The sequence below is a fragment of the Neolamprologus multifasciatus genome, chromosome 14 (assembly GCF_963576455.1).
Source record: "Neolamprologus multifasciatus chromosome 14, fNeoMul1.2, whole genome shotgun sequence".
Lineage (NCBI taxonomy): Eukaryota > Metazoa > Chordata > Actinopteri > Cichliformes > Cichlidae > Neolamprologus > Neolamprologus multifasciatus.
Genome location: NC_140452.1, coordinates 1,491,803 through 1,512,619, shown reverse-complemented (window position 1 = coordinate 1,512,619; position 20,817 = coordinate 1,491,803). Strand labels below are relative to the sequence as shown.

The window sequence follows — 20,817 nt, the reverse complement described above, 5'->3', positions numbered from 1 at the left end:
TTGTGATCAGATGCAGCATGGAGAAGGTAAGAGTCTCACCTTTTTGAACTCGTCAAAGGAGATGGCGTCGTCTTTGTCGAGGTCGGCCTCCTGAATGGCTCGCTCAGCTATGCTCTGCAGCTGCTCCTCCGTCACCTGCAGCCCCAGCATCGCCCGCAGCACCTGAAGGACGCAGGACACAAGTATTAATGTACCAACGATGCTGATCGAAATCCTCTCTGAGACCCGTTTCTCTGCAGAACTACAGAACCTGCGAGCGGTGGACCTTTCTATGCAGATGACACACGATTATTTTTCTGATTCTAGAAAACTAAAACTAGCTTAACGCCACAGATTTCTTTGAGGGCAAAAATGTTCACTGAGCACAAAAACACCTCAAATTTTTCCATTTGTATTTAAACCATGGTGTAATGGTTAACGCATTCACCTCACATACAAAAGAAAACCAGCTCAAGTACAGGAGCAGGGCCAAGCAACTGTTTTCCTCTAGTGCCAAATCCACACGTGGCTCCATCTGCTGTGGGAAACACTTTGGAAATAAGGGATCAGCCAAAGTACCTGACACTTTTCTAAAATAATAACCACCCCAATGGGCTAGCTTTATACTGTAGGAGGGGCTCGGTAATGTTTTCTTTCAGCTAAGTAAAAATGCTTCTCTCACTTCCCTCCATTCTGCAGCCATGCAAAACCCCTGATCTTAACCAAACGTGAGTATGAGCTCCTGCGTCCTGGTTGCAGGTGAGACCCCCACACACCAAAGACAGACTGCACAGGAGAGTCTCTGTGCATGGGAAGGAACTATGAACTTGTCAGCGATGAGGAGAAGAAATGAAAACTCTCAAAGTGCAACAACAAAGTGGATACAGACCTGAAGAAGCTCCTCTCTGGAAATCTTCCCATCTCGGTCCAGATCGTACAGCTGAAAGGCAACTGAGCAGCTTCTACATTATTTTCTTTATTGGACACAAAGATAAAATAAAAGACGGAACAAAGTGAGCTGGACTCACATTTGAGCTTCCTGGTCCTGCTGCTGGGGAGCTCCTGCTGTGCTCCTTCTTTGTTTCGGTTTCTGTCAGTTGGACGGAAATGAGCCAGAATCCGGACAAAGGAGGAAAAGTCCACGGTTTCCTGTCTGGAGAGAGATACTTCCTGTTTACCCTTCACAGTATCACCTGACCCGTGCCTGTCAATCAGTCTAGACCTCTGCAACTCAAATGAGTTGATGTGACCGTCTTTGCTCTGTCATTACAGAAACATCCTCTGATAAGAGCAGGCTGTCGTACCCCGAGGAGAAAAAGGCTTCCATGATTCTGCCTCCGATGGGGTTCATGGCCAAACCTCCGAGCGCCTCGAAGTCGTCAGGGCTGCGACACAGAAGGAGACACACAGTCAGAGGCTTTGTTTGAAATCTTTAGATTTTTATAAAGAAACATGACCTGTTTGTTTTTCAGCAAACATTTTACTTTCAGCCAGCGTGATGTTTAAGAGCGGTCATATTAAAGCAGGCTATTATAGTTAACTCGAACTTAACTAAAGATCAAAACTAGATGTGAAAAAACATTTTAAAGTAGACGTAAACAAACTACGTGAAAGGATTTCATGAACGTAGAAACTAAACTACAGATAGAGAAGAAGTTTTAGACTTTGATTAATGTTATCACAGTTTGTCCTCAGGACTGTGAGTCGCTGCTTTCAAAAGGTTGTTTTGTATTTTCTGGACGGATTTTCCTAAATCATGCTCACGTACGCCCTCATTACATTATTAATTAAAAAGACTAAAACTAACATTAATAACACTAAAAACTAAAAGTAAACATTTTGAAACTAAAACTGAAAGGAAAAAACTGCTCTGGAAAAGCTGAAGCTCAACAAAAAGCCAAAATGAAATAAAAGTATAACTGTCTGTCTTCATCAAACGGGTTGGCGTTCGGGCTTTGGAGCCAGCAGACATTAAAGACCTGACACAGTAACAGTGACTCTGAATTCATCCTGTTGACACTTTGTGTGACGCTGATGTTTGGACACATCAGGGAACGAGATCCTGAAGATGAAGGTGTTGAACTGGTTTGGATCAGAGTCTAATCCTCCAACTTCCTGTTTCTCAGAGCGAGCTGATGAAGCTTAAGTCTGGTCTTTGACCAGGTCACAGCGTTTCGGCAGGTTGTCTAGAAACATCTTTGGGAACTTTGCAAAGTTGTTTTGTTTTGTGTTGTTTCGAGTTAAGTGTTTGAAGTGTTTGTTTCTTCATGTTTCCCGTGACTGTGAGATTTTGGGGAGCGCTGCTGCAGCAGTGTCACATATTTCTGACGCAGAAAACGATAAATAAATATAAATATATAATAATAATAATATATATATATATTATATATATATATTATTATTATTATAATAATAATAATAATATATATATATTATATATTATTATTATTATTATATATATAATATATATATATAAATAAATAAAAGGAAATAAACTAAATAAACTCATCTTCAGGCTTATTTCATTCTGGGATGTTTTTTGGGGAAACAAACAAACCCTATAAAAACACAATTATTGTCATTAAGATGATGATGATTGTGAGCAGTGCGTCCACACACCTGAGGCATCCTCTGTTGTCTCTGTCCAGACTCTCAAACCTGTCGTACAGACGGAGGAGATGAGCAGACGAGACTGAAACAGACAAGATTTGTTCTTTACACAGAATAAACATTAACAGCTCAGTCAGTCTTTGCAAACACTTGCTGAGGGAAGAAGTGTGACTGTCGTCAACAGTAACTTGTATGTCAATACCTCAAATACACCAGAGGTTTGTTTGCAGTATCCAGGGTGTGCATATGTTAAATATATTATGTAATCGCTCAAAATTAATGGAGAAAAAATTCAAATAGAGGAAACCAAAAAGAAAGGATCAAAAACGAATAGCTTATGGCCCCAAAATAAAAGAAATATAATTATATATAATTATATTTCTTATTACGAAAAACTAATGTTTCATCTGGGCTTAATCAGCCATCGAGCACAGTCGTGTTTATCTGCCCACAGTGTCCTTATCAGCGAGGACAGTTCAGGGCGTTGCCACAGAAACGCCGACAAACAGCCGACGACGAGTTTACGCACGGGAAACAGCAACAAGTCACAGCGTCGCCTCCACAGTGTTAAAGACAGCTGAAAGTGATGTTGAGTCCACACACAGACACACACACAAACACACACACACACAAACGCACACACACAAACGCACACACACACACACACACACACACACGCAAACGCACACACGCAAACGCACAAACGCACACACACACGCAAACGCACACACACACGCAAACGCACACACACACACAAACGCACACACACACACACGCAAACGCACACACACACACAAACGCACACACACACACACACAAACGCACACACACAAACACACACACACAAACGCACAAACACACACACAAACACAAACACACACACAAACACAAATACACAAACACACACACACACACACACACGCAAACGCACACACACACACACACACGCAAACGCACACACACACACACACACACACAAACGCACACACACACACACAAACGCACAAACGCACACACACACACACAAACGCACAAACGCACACACACACACACACACAAACGCACACACACACACACACACACACACACACACACACACCCTATTGACAATAACTGTTTTGGGGTTTTCCCAATAAAGAAATCAAGACCCCACGATGGGAGAAATACGAGTACACGCACACACCCAGCATTGACATTTAATGACGGATTTTGTGGTTCAAACAAACAGACTGTGTGGAGACATTTAAGTGTGTAACATATGTATGAGGTGTATACACATGCTCACACATTTACCAGTAAATATTGGTCTGAATTCAGCTTAAACTGGGCAGCTGAGTCGTAACCCCGCTGAGCTTTTAATGAAGCTGCAGATTTTACCATCAGCACCTTTAGAGCCTCTGAAACGACTGTCTTCTTAAATTTACGTTAAAAGAAGAAAAATGTTCACGTCCTGAAGTTTACATTCAGCTCGTTGTTAGGGGTACACCTCGCTGGTACTTCAGCGTGATGTTCAAGTTTGAGATGATTTGAATTTGAGAAGATGGTACACAAAGGGATGGACGAGGACAGCGACAGGACACGTGGACGTCAGTGTCCATGGAACTGACAGCTGGCACATCTGGAGGCTCCATCAGTGCTGAAAGGTGTAAAGTGTTGTTAGAGCAACATCTGCTCCATGCTGATGCTTCTCAGGACATTTGTGTTTGAGCAGGACGACGCTGAACTGCTGCTTCTATAACAGCCTCACGGCTTCAGAGGAGCAGAGGAGCCTGCAGTCCAGACCTCTGACCAGCTGACAACATCTGGAGCTTCATGAAAGCAGCAAGAGGAGAAGCAGAGCCAGGACTGCTGAGCAGCTGGAATCCTCCATCAGACTGATGTTAGAGAGCAAACATGGACCTGTCCTACCTTTACAGACGTGTCGCTGCCATCATGTTTAAAGGAGCTCATATTTTTATCACCATGGTTCATGTTCACAGTTTTTTATGTTCAGTTATGAATAAAATCTGAATCTATGAGATTCTGTGTTTGTATTTACAGGCTGATCACAGCTGGAAACCTCCCTCAGCTGCCTGTCGATGTGCGCTTGTACATACATGCTGTAAAAACCTGAGATATTAAAGACTTTTCACTGCTGTAAACTTCATCCCAGGCTCGTCTGTTCTCTCCTCTCTACTTTTCCTCAAACTTGCTTCAGATGCTTCAAAGGAGGAAACACTCACATCCGGTCTGGTCCATGAGCTCCTGGGCGTTGGGGATTCTGTTCCTGCGGGAGCTGCTGGAGCCCATCCTGCTGCTGGTGTCGCTAAACCCAGACTTTCAGCTGCTGCGGTTCAAGCTCGATGACTTTATCTCTGTCTGCGCTCTGCTCGCGCCCGCTGCTGACATACAGACCAGCCAATCACAGCTCGCCAAGAACCACACTCTGATCAACGGGAGGTCCATAAACACGTCCACTGTACGCCTGTGCTCTGAGAGATAACTGCTGCACGAGATAAAGAGCAAATTGAGTTTGAACGATTGAGGATTATGTCAAAGATATGTGACGGCTCGACCCCCCCTCCCCGAACTCTGTTTGAGTCAGTCGTCTCCCAGAGGAGATGTTTGGTTTACAAGTATTTCCTGAAGGGGGGTTGCATACAGAGCACTGATATGTACAGCAAGAAGAAACAGTTATCTCTTTTGTTTGGCTGTCACAAAAACATAATCTGGGAAACCACCTCCAGACAAAGACTTCTGTTCTAACCAGGACCCTGAAACAATGAGTACAAATGGTGACGAGTAACAGCTGCTGCTCAGATGTGCTTAGAGAGGCGTAATAATAATGTTGGTGTCATTTTTGTGTCATGAAATCAAATAGAAGCAGAAAGACTCTGTGAGGCTGAGTCGGTCTGGTCCGGCCCTGCACACCGATCCAACCTAACTGTGAAAGCTGCTTCAGAGCTTTGAGGGAAACTCTGATCTTCAAACCGAATAAACACGTCGGTCCATTAATGAACACTAGATGGAGCAGTCTCCACATATATGTGCACAGCAAGCGCGCTCACAGTGGACTTTCTGCTCATGAGTCTGCAGATTGAGGTGTCTTTAGAGCGCACGCTGAGACTGTGTGAGGAGTATTACATACATTTTATGACTGTAATGTAACTGTAATCAGATTTGATTTTCATGTAATATTTGTAAACTGTATTTAGAATTTTAACTTTAGATATTTAATCTTTTTTTCACTCTTTATTTTCCAAAATGACACAAAACTCAAAGAAAAGTGTCTGAAAGAAGAACTAAAAAAAAACGCCCCGTCATGACCTCACCTGACCTCACCTGACCTCACCTGGCCTCACCTGGCCCTGTGCATCTCCCCTGAGTGAAAACTCTAACTTGATTTTGAGCTTGATGATTAGAGGACGTGAGGAATGAAGATGGTGCTGATCAGTGTTGGTCAAGTTACTTGAAAAAAGTAATCAGTAACTAATTACTGATTACTTCCCCCAAAAAGTAATCCCGTTACTTTACTGATTACTTATTTTCAAAAGTAATTAGTTACTTAGTTACTTTTTAAAAACACGATTTACAACCTGAATAGGTGATAAAGTGATAGATCTTTCAGCCCAATTCTACTTTTTCTGCATAATCATCATACAAAATGTAATCAAATGGAAAAGTCTCTTTTTAAAACTTGTTTTATTAGTTTTAATCTTTTAACTTTATGCATCAAACAAACATTTAATTATCTGCAACATTCTCTGACTGGAAGAAATTAGTTTAACATTTAAACCTATTTTCTGCACATTCCAGCACATAAAATAAAATATTTTGTGTGTTTACACTCAGTCTTTCAAATAGATGCAAGTAAAACACAGCAGAAAATAAATAAAGTCAAAGACTAGCGGTCCTGTTGCTCTATTTTCACCTGTAAAGCAGGAGTGGGGTAGGCGGAGGGTTACCCTGGTGCAGGTGTGCAGCGGTCAGTGGAAGAATCCGCGAGTTTCTCTGTGAGTTTCCCATTACGTCGTAGCTACTCGGTGCTTGTTTGGAAGTTTAGGGGTTTTTTTCTCTGTAAAAAGAAGTTTTCTTCCCACGCACAACGGACACTAATGTTTTTGTCACTTTTTATGGAATCAAACTCAAAGTAAGGTCAGTACTTCCACGCTTTAAACGCTGCACGCTCATACTCTCTCTGCACTCGATATATGATCCATTGTTGATCTGCACACAGCTGTTGTCACGAACGTCACACTCGCTTACGTCACTGTCATGAGACATTCTCGCAAAAAATCACAGTTTTAGTAACGCAGTAACGCAGCGTTCCTACGGGAAAGTAACGGTAATCTAATTACCGTTTTTGCAATAGTAATCCCTTACTTTACTCGTTACTTGAAAAAAGTAATCGGATTACACTGCCCATCTCTGGTGCTGATACGTTACCGCTGCCACAGGTGATCTTTGAGTTTAAACTCTGAGCGAGTTCTGACTTTCAGACAGATTTTTCTCCTGTTTGTTTTTAACATCCGAGTTCAAGTCGTGAAGGAGAAGTGAAAGGCTCATCAGAGAGACACGGGCAGCAATATTCTTAGAAGACCTCACGGAGCACTCACAGTGACCGAATCAGTCGCGTTCAGAATGAAAGAGAGCCGAGTTTCAACTGTCAGCTGAAGCGATTGAGGGAAAGTACAGCAATCAGACGTGTGAAGGTGTGGGGTTTTCCTCTGAACAGCAGACAGACCTGAAGGAGTGCACACGAGCATCTGAGCACGTCGGTAAAAAGCTTATCAAAGATAAATCAATAACACGTGGAGCTCCACAGACGGTCCTGCTGCCCCTAGTGGCCCCAAAGCAGCTTTAAGTGTGTTTGATTGTGGCACATTTAGATGCTATTACCAGCAGCGCTCTGATGGTTTATCAGAAGTAATTCAGCTTCTCCCTCCGGACTTGGACACAGTCAAGCCTTTTTTGGCCGGTTATCAGAGAGTTTTCAGTCTTTCCTGCCAACACTTAAATTGACTTATCAGTTCTGTTTATCAGTTGTTGCTTTCTGTCTGTCAAAAGAAAAGCACTGCAGGATATGCACGAACCATAAATCCTGTCCCGTCACATGCCCGATGCGTCGGTTTGGTTAAACTTGTCCTGGCAAAGACGTTCCCACTAAAACCGCCCGGTGTCACTCAGAAGCACTGCAGCCAGGGAATAAAACCCCAACGTGATGATATTAATGATGACTCTCAAACACAGTCCAAGGCTTTATCCGTCAGTAAGGTAACCAGTGACGTACTCGCCCAACAGACTCAGTAATCACACTTCTGCTTCAGTGCTTCCTCCATCGTCGGAGCGATGTGTCAAAGCCTTCCTCGGCTCCCAGCAAATTCAGAAAGCACATCGGTCCTGCACTGGTGCACTCAGCTCCACGGCCGGGTTTATTGCACCTGCGGCACAACTGCACTGTGTATTTAGCTCAGACCATTTCCTCCACTTGTAGAATAATGATGCAATTAAATGGCCAGCAGGGGGCGACTCGTCTGGGTGCAAAAACACTCCTGGTTGCACAGCCTCCTGAGACCCAGCCTGTTCATCCATGTCCTCTGTGATGGTTGTTTTTGGTATATCTGTTGACTTATTTGAGCTGCTAACATCCTGGGCTTTCAGCGATATCTCATGTGTTTGGGCCTCTGTTAGCTACAAACAGGAAGGAAACCACAACAACAGTTCACCTCTAATACAGTTTTTTTCTTCTCGGGAGGATAGAAGTTTGTGGGAAACTCCAGCATTACCTTACAAGAACAAAAAGCTAGCAAATGTTCACTCTGTTATTTACAGGATGTGCTTTCTGAGACGTGTGCCAGTGAAATAAAAATGGTTTCATCGGGGCATCGAGCCAGCCAACGGTCTCCATTTCCCATAATCCTCGCCCTTTCTTCGTCGGTTGCTCTCTGAGATTTGGTTTTTCCAAGCTGGGAAATGAAAGCACAGGTATGTTGGGTATGCGGTGACAAGCGACACGTGGGCGAGTACTTGGATGACAGACTAAACAATAGGCCGCATGCCGCAGCAGTCACAGGGAACTCGCAGGTGTCATTGCACCACTTTTTCACCTGCCAACACAGTTACAGGAAAAGCAACAAAACAACGACTAAAAAAAATCACAAAGAAGCAGAAAACCTCCACAAAATGACTCAAAATCACAAACAGTTACTAAAACCACACAAAACTGAATGACTCATGATGACATAAAACCACTAACATGGATTCAAAACCACAAAAAGGGTTTAAAAAAGCCACAAATTAATATCTCAGGGACACAAAATGAACAAAAAGAGACATGAAAACACTAAAAAGTGATGCACAAAGACCAAGAGGCACGAAAAAGCCTAAAACAACAAGTCAATAAACTCTGTCACGAGTCACACAATCACACAAAGCTACAAAGACACAAAAGGAGACTAAATTCCCCAAAACAAAGCAAAACCAGCAGAAAATCACTCAAAACCACACAAACCTTTGTGCTTATGAAATCGAGGTGATAGTTTAGGTAAGTGTGAAAACTGCAGTTCCTCTGATGTCCAGCAGAGGCCCCGTAGACTCCCATGTTAAAGTTTAAATGTTTAATCCTTCGTGTCTGCTCTATCTGGATTTTAGTTAAGGGGCGTGGCTGCTTTGACAGGTGCATGTCGTTACCTGTAAAGTTCATGGATGCAGGAAGTTTGGTCGTCCTGCTGGTCAAATACGGTCACTTCAAAAAACCAACACGGCGGTCCAGCAGCGAGCTTTGAAACATCCTCATGCCAACAGGTGGCTACGTCCATCTTTTATATACAGTCTATGTGGTTGCAACACAACCAACGGTGGAAAATATTTGACCCGACCTGGAAAACCTGCAGAGTGTGATTGATGATCCGTCTGACATAACGGTGGTTTGAGATGAAAGCTGCCTGGAGCTTTCAGAAACAGTAACTAAGGTTTGTCTCTGCAGGTGAAGTTTGATTAGGATTTTTTTAACGTTTGCATCAACCGCCAATGCTGTCAGCATGCACCACCAGCACGACGCTGGCTTTCCCCCCCCGTCGTGCAGGATGTGCGCTGTGAGAGGCTGCACGCTCTAGCTGCTCCTGATCAAACACGCCGTCTGTGGCTCTTTGAGCAAAATCACAGCGAGGGTTTGTGAGTGTACGACGGGCCAATCGGAGACCTCGACTTTTGATTATAACAGGAGCAGGGGTTCAAAGGTAGACAAACTACAGCTCATATGCAGTCTGACTCCGCCCACTCTGGCTGACTGACAGGTGCACTGACTGACAGGTGTGGATGGATGTGAGAGGAACAGGCTGCTCCGCCTCGCTGGGCTTTTGTCCCGACTGTCACAAACAATGAAACCGAAAGCATGTCAGCGTGTGTGTGTGTTGGCAGAATTCCAGCAGGAAATGAATGAAGTTTTCCTGGTTGAGTGAACTTTGACCCTGTTTAACTCCCTCGACTGCCCAACGCCAGTTAGTGCACAGAAGCTGCTGAGAAGCCAAAAGAGGTAAAAATCCAGTGAATATTAAAAGAGAAGCAGATTTAATGACACTGTGCAGACGTTCCTCATCACCTCACACACCTGAGGTTTAGCCTCAGGTGTTAAACAGGTGTAACCTCGCACAGCAGCAGGAGCCACACTGTTAGAGGCTCCAGCGAGTCAGTCCCCACAACCTCCATGTTCAAGCTCCAAAGACCAGCATGGTAGGGTCAAAACACAAAGCCGAGGCCTAAAACCATCCATGTCCTCACCGAACAAATGAAACGAGCATAAAAAGTATTCGTGGAGTCTCACGGGGTCATTAAAGTCTAAAGGTTTGATCCTCTGGGGAGCAGGAATGTGATTTCCTGCTTTACAAATGCATGAATATTTTGCACTGATGGTCGTCTTGTTCTCAGCGAGCTGTTTTCAGGAGCGCTGATGTGCTCGTGCAGGTTTGTAAAGCAATCAGTGCAACAGGCAGGATGTTGGGTCTCATTACAGGCCGGCGTGGGCTCAGTGGGATCTTCCTCCTCCTCCTCTCCGTCGGTCTGTCTCCTGGTAGAAGCTGGACCGCTGAGCGTATCCTCTCATTTGTCTGCAGAAACGAGGGCACAGTTATATAATTACATTCCTCGCATACTTTTCTCCGAGGAAAAGAAATGAACGCTTTAAGGAGAATATTTTCAGCTCCAGCAGTCACACTGGGAGCTGACCAGTACAACCAGTCCTGCAGTCTGATCCAATAAGCTGTGTTTGCTCGTTTGGTGGGACCGAACAGTGACGCAGCTGAAGCTGGTGGTCTCCGTGACGACGAGGTTTGGGATGAGACTCTGCTCGTACATCAGCAGCAGGACACATGAGGGTTGGTGTGTGTGTGTGTGTGTGTGTGCGCGTGTGTGTGTGTAACGGTGGTATCACAATCAGAGCGAGTGCGGTATTTCCCCGCCGCCTGTTTCCGTCTCTGCACAGGAAGCCGCTGCACTGAACTGACTTCATGTTTACACAAGAAAACAATCAGATTTGTGACTCACACGGAGCTCCGCCCATTCACTTCCTGTACAGCGGCTGGCATCAGGCCTTCCCCGTGTCACCTGTGTACTCATACACACCTGCCAGTTATGTAAGAGCTGTTTCTGGTAAAGCCCTTCGCTGTGTTCGACATATCAGCAGTGATTTAACCTGATATTCAACTGATGAACGTTCAGTTTCACATTTGGAGCGTCTGATCTGAACTCACTGAAATCCTGTAAACGGCGTGACCTCAGCTTCTGGTCTGCGAGGCGGAGCTAAAGAAGAGACGCCGATCTGACTTCTGTCGAATTGAACATCTTAATATCTAAATGCATTTTTGATTTGACACTTGCGTGTTGTTTGCGATGCTGTGTAAAATTATAAATGTGAAAAATAAGGGAAGGCGGTGATTTCCCAGTCTCATAAACTATCTTTTATTCCCAATAGCACATAAATGTATCCAATGAGAATTTGATGACAGCAACACATCTCATAAAAGATGGGATTGAAACAACAAAACGCTGGAAAAATAAAGAGCAGGAGGAACATTTGTAACTGATGAGTTTACTTAACAGCAGATCAGTGAGATGAGTTTCTCGTGAGTTTTATGTTGCTCAACATAAAATTGTGAGGACTCTGAATATGTGATCATCTGCAGCACATAAAAGCATCGAAGTATTCAGAAATCTGTGGGCAACAGACGTATTGGAGGTGTGTGACCTTTGGCCTCGCAGGGCAAATGGAAACCAGGAACGCCGGCAGTGTCGGGGCGCTGATGGCAGATCTCTGAAGTCATGCTTTTCTTTGCCCTGGTGTCTGCAGACCGTGCTGTGGACATCTTTCAGGCTTCGCCAGTGATGCTGGAGGATCTCTGGCGCTTTATTCAAGCTCATGTGCAAGTTGAACAACGAAGATCTGCAGTCTCACATCTGTCTGCTTTCCAGGTGTTCGGTGGTTAATCTAAGACCTACATCACTTCCACTTTCCCGCGCTCTCATTGCAGCATCACTGCTCTTCAGGCCAATCAGCCTCCACTTTATGTGGTTTAAATCAGTGCTCTCCATCATTTTCCCTTTCAGATTTGTTTACATCACCTCCTCCCAGTGTCACTGAGGCTCCATCCAAGCATCCATCTTCATCTCCGCCTCCACCACCAGGGGGTCCTGCCTAATCCCTCTCCCGGCTGACATTCCGATCGCCGAACATCGTAACTGAATCCAGTATATCAATAAGTCGTGTTCACTTCCTTCTAATAATCTCTCCTCATTGAACGGACATTTCTGCCTGTGACTAACCGCCACGATCTTTAAGAAGCAGAAGAACCAGTGAGGCAGTATCACGGGTTACTAATCCCAGGATTAAGGATTTCCCCGCTGTTTGATGTTTCTGGAGTGAAAGGGCAGATTTTCACGAGGTGGTATGTGGCAGGTACAGCGCTTAGGTTTTGCAGGTATAACCTGCAGAGGGAACACAGTCCCGTGAAGTGAGGCAGGAAGGACGAGAGTCCCAAAACACCAGCGGAGCCACAGCCTGAGTGTCGTGCTTTCAGCTGTCAGGCTGGAGTGTGTCTGACGTTTGCTGTTTACCTGCAGCTCTGACGGCAGGCCTTCATCCTCCTACAGGAACTACAGCACATTCCTACGTATGTACAGACGTTTTTTGGGGTGCTGCAGAGTTTCAGGGGTGCTGCAGTTGCACGAGTGTATGTTTTGCATACAGACTGATTTTTTCACAGTTTGGTGAATTCTTAGAGTCACCTGTTGCATATTCACAGGACTAACCCTCACCTATGCTCAGGAGGCCTGGACAGAATCAGACTGCAGACATGCGGTCTGACCTTACTGACCTCTGCAGGATGTCTGGGCTCCAGCTAAGAGGTAGAGCGAGGAGCTCGACATCTGGAGGGAGGTGACGTGGTTCCTGTATCTGATCATCAGGACGGGGAGCATCCCAGAATAGCCCAAGAGGAACTGAGGCCCTGGGGAAAAAGGAAGTCTGGAATACCCTGCTAATCCCAGCAGTGGTGCACTTGTGGTTGCTTTGTTGTTGTTAGGGTGCCTGTGTCGTTGACCCAGAGGTTTGAGTTGATTATATTATTTATCATTTCTAGTCTTTGGTTTCTTTGTCGGTGTTGTGTCTTATGGTTCACGTCTCGTTCCCTCTGCTGCAGTGGCTGCGTGTGAGTCTGTGTCTTTAGTTCAGTGTTGTTTCCTGTTTTATTTTGAAGGTCCATGTCTGATGTTAATGTATCTGATTTTGCTTCCTTTGTCTCGTTAGGCCTGATTTGTCCCAGCTGTGTTTCCCTCCTGTTACTCCCTGATTGCTCCCTCTGTGTTTCAGTTTGTCGGTGTTGTGATCTACCCTCATCTTGCTGTGTGTTCTGTCTGCTTGCCTGAGTTTATTTGAGCCTCAGGTTTGTTACCTTCTTTGAGTTCAGCAATAAAGCTGTGTTTAAGGTCACCTTTTGTCTCCGACTGGCTGCACTTTGGGTCCTATTCCTGGCTGCACACAGCCGTTTCATAACAGTCGTACTTTACTCAAACAGCAAAGTTTATCTTTACTCAAAGGTTTGCCTCATCTCACCTTAATGTGGAGTATCTACCTTCAAACATCGCTTGAAAAGAAAAAACACAAGTTCCTAGTTCCTGCAGGGTGGACACGGTACTTCCTCCAGTAGTTCAAAGAATTATGAAAAAGTTCCTGGAGTCTGAAAGCACCTTATGATTTTGTTTAGCAACCCAACCTGCTGACTTTCCTCTGGATGAAGCGCAGGGTCAGGAAAAACATGGTGAAGATGATGTGGAAAGTGTGTCCGTTCTATTAGTTTGCAGGCCTGAGGTATAAACAGAAAAGCTGAACATCGAGTAATTAAAGTGTTTTCTACTTCTTCTTGATTGTCGTCCATTAATCACAATTCATGTAAAACAACAAAGCGATGACAGGATCGCGAACAAAGAGAAGGCGGATCATTCACCACGACATGACTGATTGCTGTGCATCGTTTCTGTTTCAGTTCAGACTGATCCGAGTCCAGATTCAGCTGCAGGTTTGTAGGTAAACAGCTCTCAGTGACTCACACCAGAAGGAAACAAACAAGGTAAAGGGTCACCTCACGAACACTGAAGTTCAGAGAGGAAGCACCAGGTCAGAGCATCAGACAGACCTGGTTATACGCCGTTTAAAGAACAGCTTCCTGTAGTCACCCTATCAGTCTCATTGATATTATATCCTGATAAGAGTTTTGATTGCTGCAGAAGGTGCTCATGATGGAGCATTTAGACAATACGCTGCAGGTACAAAGTGGCTCGCACGCTCTTTGAACTTTTGTGTTTTGCATTTTCCTTTTAGTTTGAATTCTGAACACGTTTTTGACTTAAATTTAAGCACTTAAAACCAGTTTTGTCTTTCGCCGCTTCTTCTTCTGGCTGCTATCTTTGGAGGTTTTGTAGAGCAGATCATCTGCTCTCCCCATCACGCTCTCATCACACCAACCCTCTGCATAGACAGAATAGTTTGGAACACGTAACTAGAACTAAAATCACAAGATGAAAGGGTGGTGTCTGTGTTTTTGACTTTTGCTGCCATGATGCCAGGTTGGAAATTCGATTTTTAATCTTTTTTTAACCCTTTTAATCCTCCTGCCGCCTCGTCTCGTAAATGATGTAACAACAAGGTAAAAACACTCCTTCAGAAATAAACATGATGGTATCATCTGCATACGTGAGACCAGCTGCTGCACGACGAGAAGAACGGTTATCAAAGGGCCTGAAAAGACGTGGAGCCACTACAACAACGCTGTGACGTCGCACCACTGAACTGACACAAAGACGATAAAGAGATGTGTAACGCTGCAGAGAGAGAAATCTCGAGATACATCAGAGATACCTTTGACACAGCTGTGCTATTTTAGTCCTGTTTCCTGCAACACAAGCCTACTTCCTGCATGAGTTTCCCAGTCATCCAGTGCACATACTGTCCATCCAAACCAGATAATCATCTCTTAGACTATCGTACTTGTGATCTACTTTCTTAGCTGAAAACCCCAAAGACTCCGCCAACATCTCGTATACCACTCCCTTACCCGGGAGTTTCCAGTGTCACCGATCCCTAAAACAGGTTTGTTTGATTTACTGTAAGAACATACAGAGTAAAAGCCCCGATAAAGAATTTGGGTTTCTTGCCAGCTAATCAGATTTCCTCCCTTTCTCTTAAAAACGCTGGGCTGGCGATGACTCACCGGCCTTTGAACCAGAGTGTTCATGAAGCTGGCCCACCGGAGGGGCGAGAACCCCCGACAATCACAAACAAATGAACTCAGCTGTTATATTTCTGTTTCGCCGAGAAAAGACAATCAACACATTTCACTCTGGATTCTAAGTTTGATTCAACGTTCACATTTTCTGATGACATTTTATTGTAAATAAATTATAAATGTAAAAACAGATTTTTGGTTCTGTTTTCTAAATGAATGCAGGTGAAATTAGTTTTTAAAACTTGTAAAGAAGAAATACAAAGTGTCTCGAGGCTGAATTCATCCCCCCTTCCTGTTCTCCAAACCGGATCCTTAGGTGTGCTGACAGATTCCATCTTCCCGTCTGAGAACAAAGGCGGATTGGGAATTTCAAACCTGTGGAAGAGCTTACCACCCTCTTTAAAAAGCAGCTTATCAGGGCCACATTAAGAAAAAAACAATCGTTTTATGAATGAAGTTGACATTTTGAGATTAAAGTCACAAGTTGAAACAGTATTTTAAGAAATAAACAGGTTACAGTTTCAAGACAAACTGCTGGTTTTAGTTTCACTCGGAGGGCAAAGCGAACGAGGCAGCTTGTCTCCAAACTCACTGAACTTATTTCTCAAAACACATTTTTGCTTCTAATCTTGAAATTTTCTACTTTATTCTCAAAATGATATTTATATATTTTTAATGTGTCCCTAATACTCTGTCGTAGACTAGGCACTAATCCAATTACTTTTTTCAAGTAATGGGTGAAGTAAGGGATTACTATTGCAAAAAGTAATCCCTTACTTCACTGTTACTTTCCCATAAGCTGCGTTACTGCTGACTGTGCAGATCAACAATGGCTAACATGGAGTGATGGAGAGAGCACGACCATGCAGCGTTTAAAGCGTGGAAGTAATCACATTACTTGCTGTGCACTCTGTTTGGGAAGAAAACTTCTTTCTACAGCAAAAAATTAAACTTCTAATCTGAGCGAGCAGCGAGCACGCTGCCACGGGAACGTGACGCTCACAGAGAAACCCCCGGATCCGCCCACTTACATGACCACTGTGGACAAACCTCCACCCGCCCCACTCCTGCTAAACAGGTGACTAGGGATGGGTATCGAATGACGTCGCCACGTTGCGGAGCGTCATTTACCTGGCAGGAAACACGGCGGCTCAAACGCTCAAAAGTTTGGTTTTACTTCACGAGAACGGATGACAACAGGACAACTTGCAATACTTGAAAGGTAGATATTTAATTTAAGGGAGGAAACACTACGAATATGCAAAAGCATTTGCTCACAAAACACACGATGACCTTAAATGAATGTCGTGTTTTTAATTCCGGACTCGTGAATCTCAACCCAGCAGCAGCGGTAACGTTTGCACGTCCTCTCCCGTTAATGCGGCAGGTAAATAATCACCTAATCAGTAAAATAACAGGATTACTTTAGTAATTAGTAACTAATTACTTTTGAAAATAAGTAATCAGTAAAATAACAGGATTACTTTCAGTAATTAGTAACTAATTACTTTTTTCAAGTAACTTGACCAACACTGGTTTGTGTTGTTCAGAGATGGGCAGTAACGCGTTACTTGTATATATATATGTATATATATATATACATATATATATACATATATATATATATACATATATATATATATACATATATATATATATACATATATATATTAGGGGTGCAACGATACTCGTATCGATATCGAACCGTTCGATACAGTGCTTTCGGTTCGGTACGCATATGTATCGAACAATACAACATTTTTAATTTATTTTATCAACTTTCCTTCTGACGATGCTGTCTGTGTTGAGCGCTCAGTGGATCTGCGCTCGACAGTGCAGCCTAGGCGGAGTAGTCGAACACAGATTCACTGAGCGCAGGGCAAGCTAGCGAGACAGAAGCTAGGCTAGTTGCAACATGGCAAATTGAACCTCCCCCACCCTCATTCAGATCTGGCGTTTGGAACTATTTTGGTTTTCATGTGAGGTATGACCCTGAAGGTAAGCGTGTCATGGACAAAAGTAAAACAGTATGTTGGATGTGCCAGCAATGCTCAATTGGTGGGAACTAGTGTTTTAGCGCAGTTAGCTCGTTAATGTGTTGACGTCTTCCAGCCCCACTCATGAGGCGATCCGCGGTAGCTCGTTAACGGAGATTTGCCGTGTTGTGACGTTAACGTCATTTCAGATTAACGCTGACAGCACTAGTGGGAACACAACCAATATGACTGCACATTTACTCCGACATCATCCTAGTGCAAAGACAAGTGGAAGCAGACAAAAACAAGCACGCATGCTACAAATTTACCCGAGTCATTTAGACAGCCGTTAGCACATGATTCTCCTTATGGGGACCTGATATGTTTAATATGCTGCTGAGAATATAGCCCAGAAGAAGCGTATAGTATAGCTTTTATTTTGGAAAGAGACATTTCTCCATAATAAACTCTCTTTTCCAAAGATGAGTGATTCCTCAATCAGATACAGGGCTCGCAAAATCGCTAGCCCGACGTCCTGGGGCTTTTTTCCAGTCGGGCTACCAAAATCTATCTCTGCCCTGCCCGTCGGCCTATCGTAGGAAGGAAAAATATATGTCAATGCTTTTGCATTCTTTCGGAAATGTAGCTGGGTAATTATGTCATTGGCATCGGCCACTGTCAATATGTGACATACTGAAATCGCGTTTGAATTTGCGCTTGTTTTTTGCTTTCACTTTGCAATCGCGTGAACTGTGTATAGAGAGCGACAGTACTGATTGGTGAGTGATGATAATTTGCGCACCAATTCCTCTGACATCGTCTTATCAATCATTAGCTTACTATGCAAACATGACAAGTGAAATCTCCCGCAGCTTAAACATGTGAGAGGTTGATCGCAGAGAATCGCTGAGCGTTATGTGAGTGCGTGTGTAAAAGCAGCAGGATATATATTTTAGTTCTGCTGAGCCAAATAAGACAGGTCAGGGTGAAGAAGTGACAGCCAAAGAAAAGCTTACCACAAAACGGAAAAGTTATGACAAATCAGACTATAAGGCAAAAAGAAAGTGCAGCTTTATGGTTTCATGGACAAAAGAATTTCTGTGGCTGCAATATGACGAGCTAAATAACCAGGGCTGCACATAAGTGGTCCGCAGGTGCGCATTCGCTGTCAAAATAAAAACCCGCACAAGATAAGAAGTTGCAACGCGTGTTTGCGTACATAAGATTTTCAGGAGGAGGACAGACATTTGTTTAGAACTCTTAAAGATGTCGAAGAAGCTCCTTTAAGCAATTACTTTGGTGTTCCTCCACCTCCAAAGAAATGTCAGAAGGAGTCCGAACTACAAAAGAAGCATGTATTCTCGGAAAAGTGGTTGCAGGAGGTGAGCTGGCTTCAAACAAATGATGAACGCACAGAGATGTGGTGCAGAATGTGCCGTGAAAATTTAATAAATGACAAATTAATAAAAAGGCATGAACATTTTTTTTGTATCGAAAAAATATCGAACCGTGACACCAAAGTATCGAACCGAACCGAACCGTGAATTTTGTGTATCGTTGCACCCCTAATATATATATATATATATATATATATATATATAAAAAACACCCAGCACGCCCCTGCGGGCGGTTTATCCTTCAAGCTCGGGTCCTCTACCAGAGGCCTGGGAGCTTGAGGGTCCTGCGCAGTATCTTAGCTGTTCCCAGGACTGCGCTCTTCTGGACAGAGATCTCCGATGTTATTCCCGGGATCTGCTGGAGCCACTCGCCTAACTTGGGAGTCACCGCACCTAGTGCTCCGATTACCACGGGGACCACCGATACCTTCACCCTCCACATCCTCTCGAGCTCTTCTCTGAGCCCTTGGTATTTCTCCAGCTTCTCGTGTTCCTTCTTCCTGATATTGCTGTCATTCGGAACCGCTACATCGATCACTACGGCCGTCTTCTTCTGTTTGTCTACTACCACTATGTCCGGTTGGTTAGCCACCACCATTTTGTCCGTCTGTATCTGGAAGTCCCACAGGATCTTAGCTCGGTCATTCTCCACCACCCTTGGGGGCATTTCCCATTTTGACCTCGGGACTTCCAGGTTATACTCGGCACAGATGTTCCTGTACACTATGCCGGCCACTTGGTTATGGCGTTCCATGTATGCCCTGCCTGCTAGCATCTTGCACCCTGCTGTTATGTGCTGGATTGTCTCTGGGGCATCTTTACACAGCCTGCACCTGGGGTCTTGCCTGGTGTGATAGACCCCAGCCTCTATGGATCTTGTACTCAGAGCTTGTTCTTGTGCTGCCATGATTAGTGCCTCTGTGCTGTCTTTCAGTCCAGCTTTGTCCAGCCACTGGTAGGATTTCTGGATATCAGCCACCTCCTCTATCTGCCGGTGGTACATACCGTGCAGGGGCCTGTCCTTCCATGATGGTTCCTCGTCTCCCTCCTCTTTCTTGGGTTTCTGCTGCCTGAGGTATTCACTGAGCACGCTGTCAGTTGGGGCCATCTCCGTGATGTATTCTTGGATGTTCGTTGTCTCATCCTGGACTGTGGTGCTGACACTCACCAGTCCCCGGCCCCCTTCCTTCCGCTTAGCGTACAGCCTCAGGGTGCTGGACTTGGGGTGAAACCCTCCATGCATGGTAAGGAGCTTTCTTGTCTTTATGTCAGTGGCTTCTATCTCCTCCTTTGGCCAGCCTATTACCCCAGCAGGGTACCTGATCACGGGCAGGGCGTACGTGTTGATGGCCCGGATCTTGTTCTTACCGTTCAACTGACTCCTCAGGACTTGCCTGACCCTCTGCAGGTACTTGGTGGTTGCAGCTTTCCTAGCGGCCTCTTCATGGTTCCCATTCGCCTGCGGGATCCCCAGGTACTTGTAACTGTCCTCTATGTCTGCAATGTTGCCTTCTGGTAGTTCAATCCCCTCAGTTCTGACTACCTTCCCTCTCTTTGTTACCATCCGACTACACTTCTCCAGCCCGAACGACATTCCAATGTCATTGCTGTATAGCCTGGTAGTGTGGATCAGTGAATCGATGTCTCGTTCACTCTTGGCATACAACTTGATGTCATCCATGTACAGGAGGTGGCTGACAACTGCTCTGTTCCGTAGTCGGTATCCGTAGCCAGTCTTGTTAATGATCTCACTGAGGGGGTTCAGGCCTATGCAGAACAGCAGTGGGGACAGAGCATCTCCCTGGTAGATCCCGCACTTGATGGTGACTTGTGCTATGGGCTTGGAGTTGGCCTCTAGTGTTGTACGCCACATCCCCATTGAGTTCCTGATGAAGGCTCTTAGGGTCCCATTGATCTTGTACAATTCTAGGCATTCCAGTATCCAGCTGTGGGGCATTGAGTCATAGGCCTTCTTGTAATCAATCCAGGCAGTGCACAGGTTGGTTAGCCTGGTCTTGCAGTCTCGGCTGACTGTTCTGTCTACCAGTAGGATAGGATGAGGGACCTATGGATATATATATATATATATATATATATATATAT

At 44.5% G+C, this 20,817-nt stretch overlaps 1 protein-coding gene and 1 long non-coding RNA gene across 3 annotated transcripts in view; both read right to left on the bottom strand.

Moving 5' to 3' along the window:
- Positions 1-20,817, bottom strand: part of chp2 (calcineurin-like EF-hand protein 2) — an 88,435-nt gene that overhangs the window by 331 nt on the left and 67,287 nt on the right. The window contains exons 1-6 of one of the 2 annotated variants that reach the window (XM_085130805.1): positions 4,812-4,966; positions 2,599-2,671; positions 1,284-1,364; positions 1,008-1,132; positions 869-930; positions 40-162 (exon numbers count right to left, since the gene is read on the bottom strand). In XM_085130805.1, the coding sequence (XP_084986931.1) occupies positions 40-162; positions 869-930; positions 1,008-1,132; positions 1,284-1,364; positions 2,599-2,671; positions 4,812-4,878 (531 nt within the window). In that variant the 5' untranslated portion in view covers positions 4,879-4,966. Of the gene's footprint in view, positions 1-39; positions 163-868; positions 931-1,007; positions 1,133-1,283; positions 1,365-2,598; positions 2,672-4,811; positions 4,967-20,817 lie in introns of those variants that run through there. The other variant, XM_085130806.1, reaches the window with a different exon arrangement.
- LOC146502880 (uncharacterized) lies at positions 12,057-14,687 on the bottom strand. Its single transcript, XR_014877876.1, has 2 exons — positions 12,871-14,687; positions 12,057-12,809 (listed from the first exon to the last, which is right to left on the bottom strand). It is a non-coding gene; the product is annotated as an uncharacterized LOC146502880 (long non-coding RNA).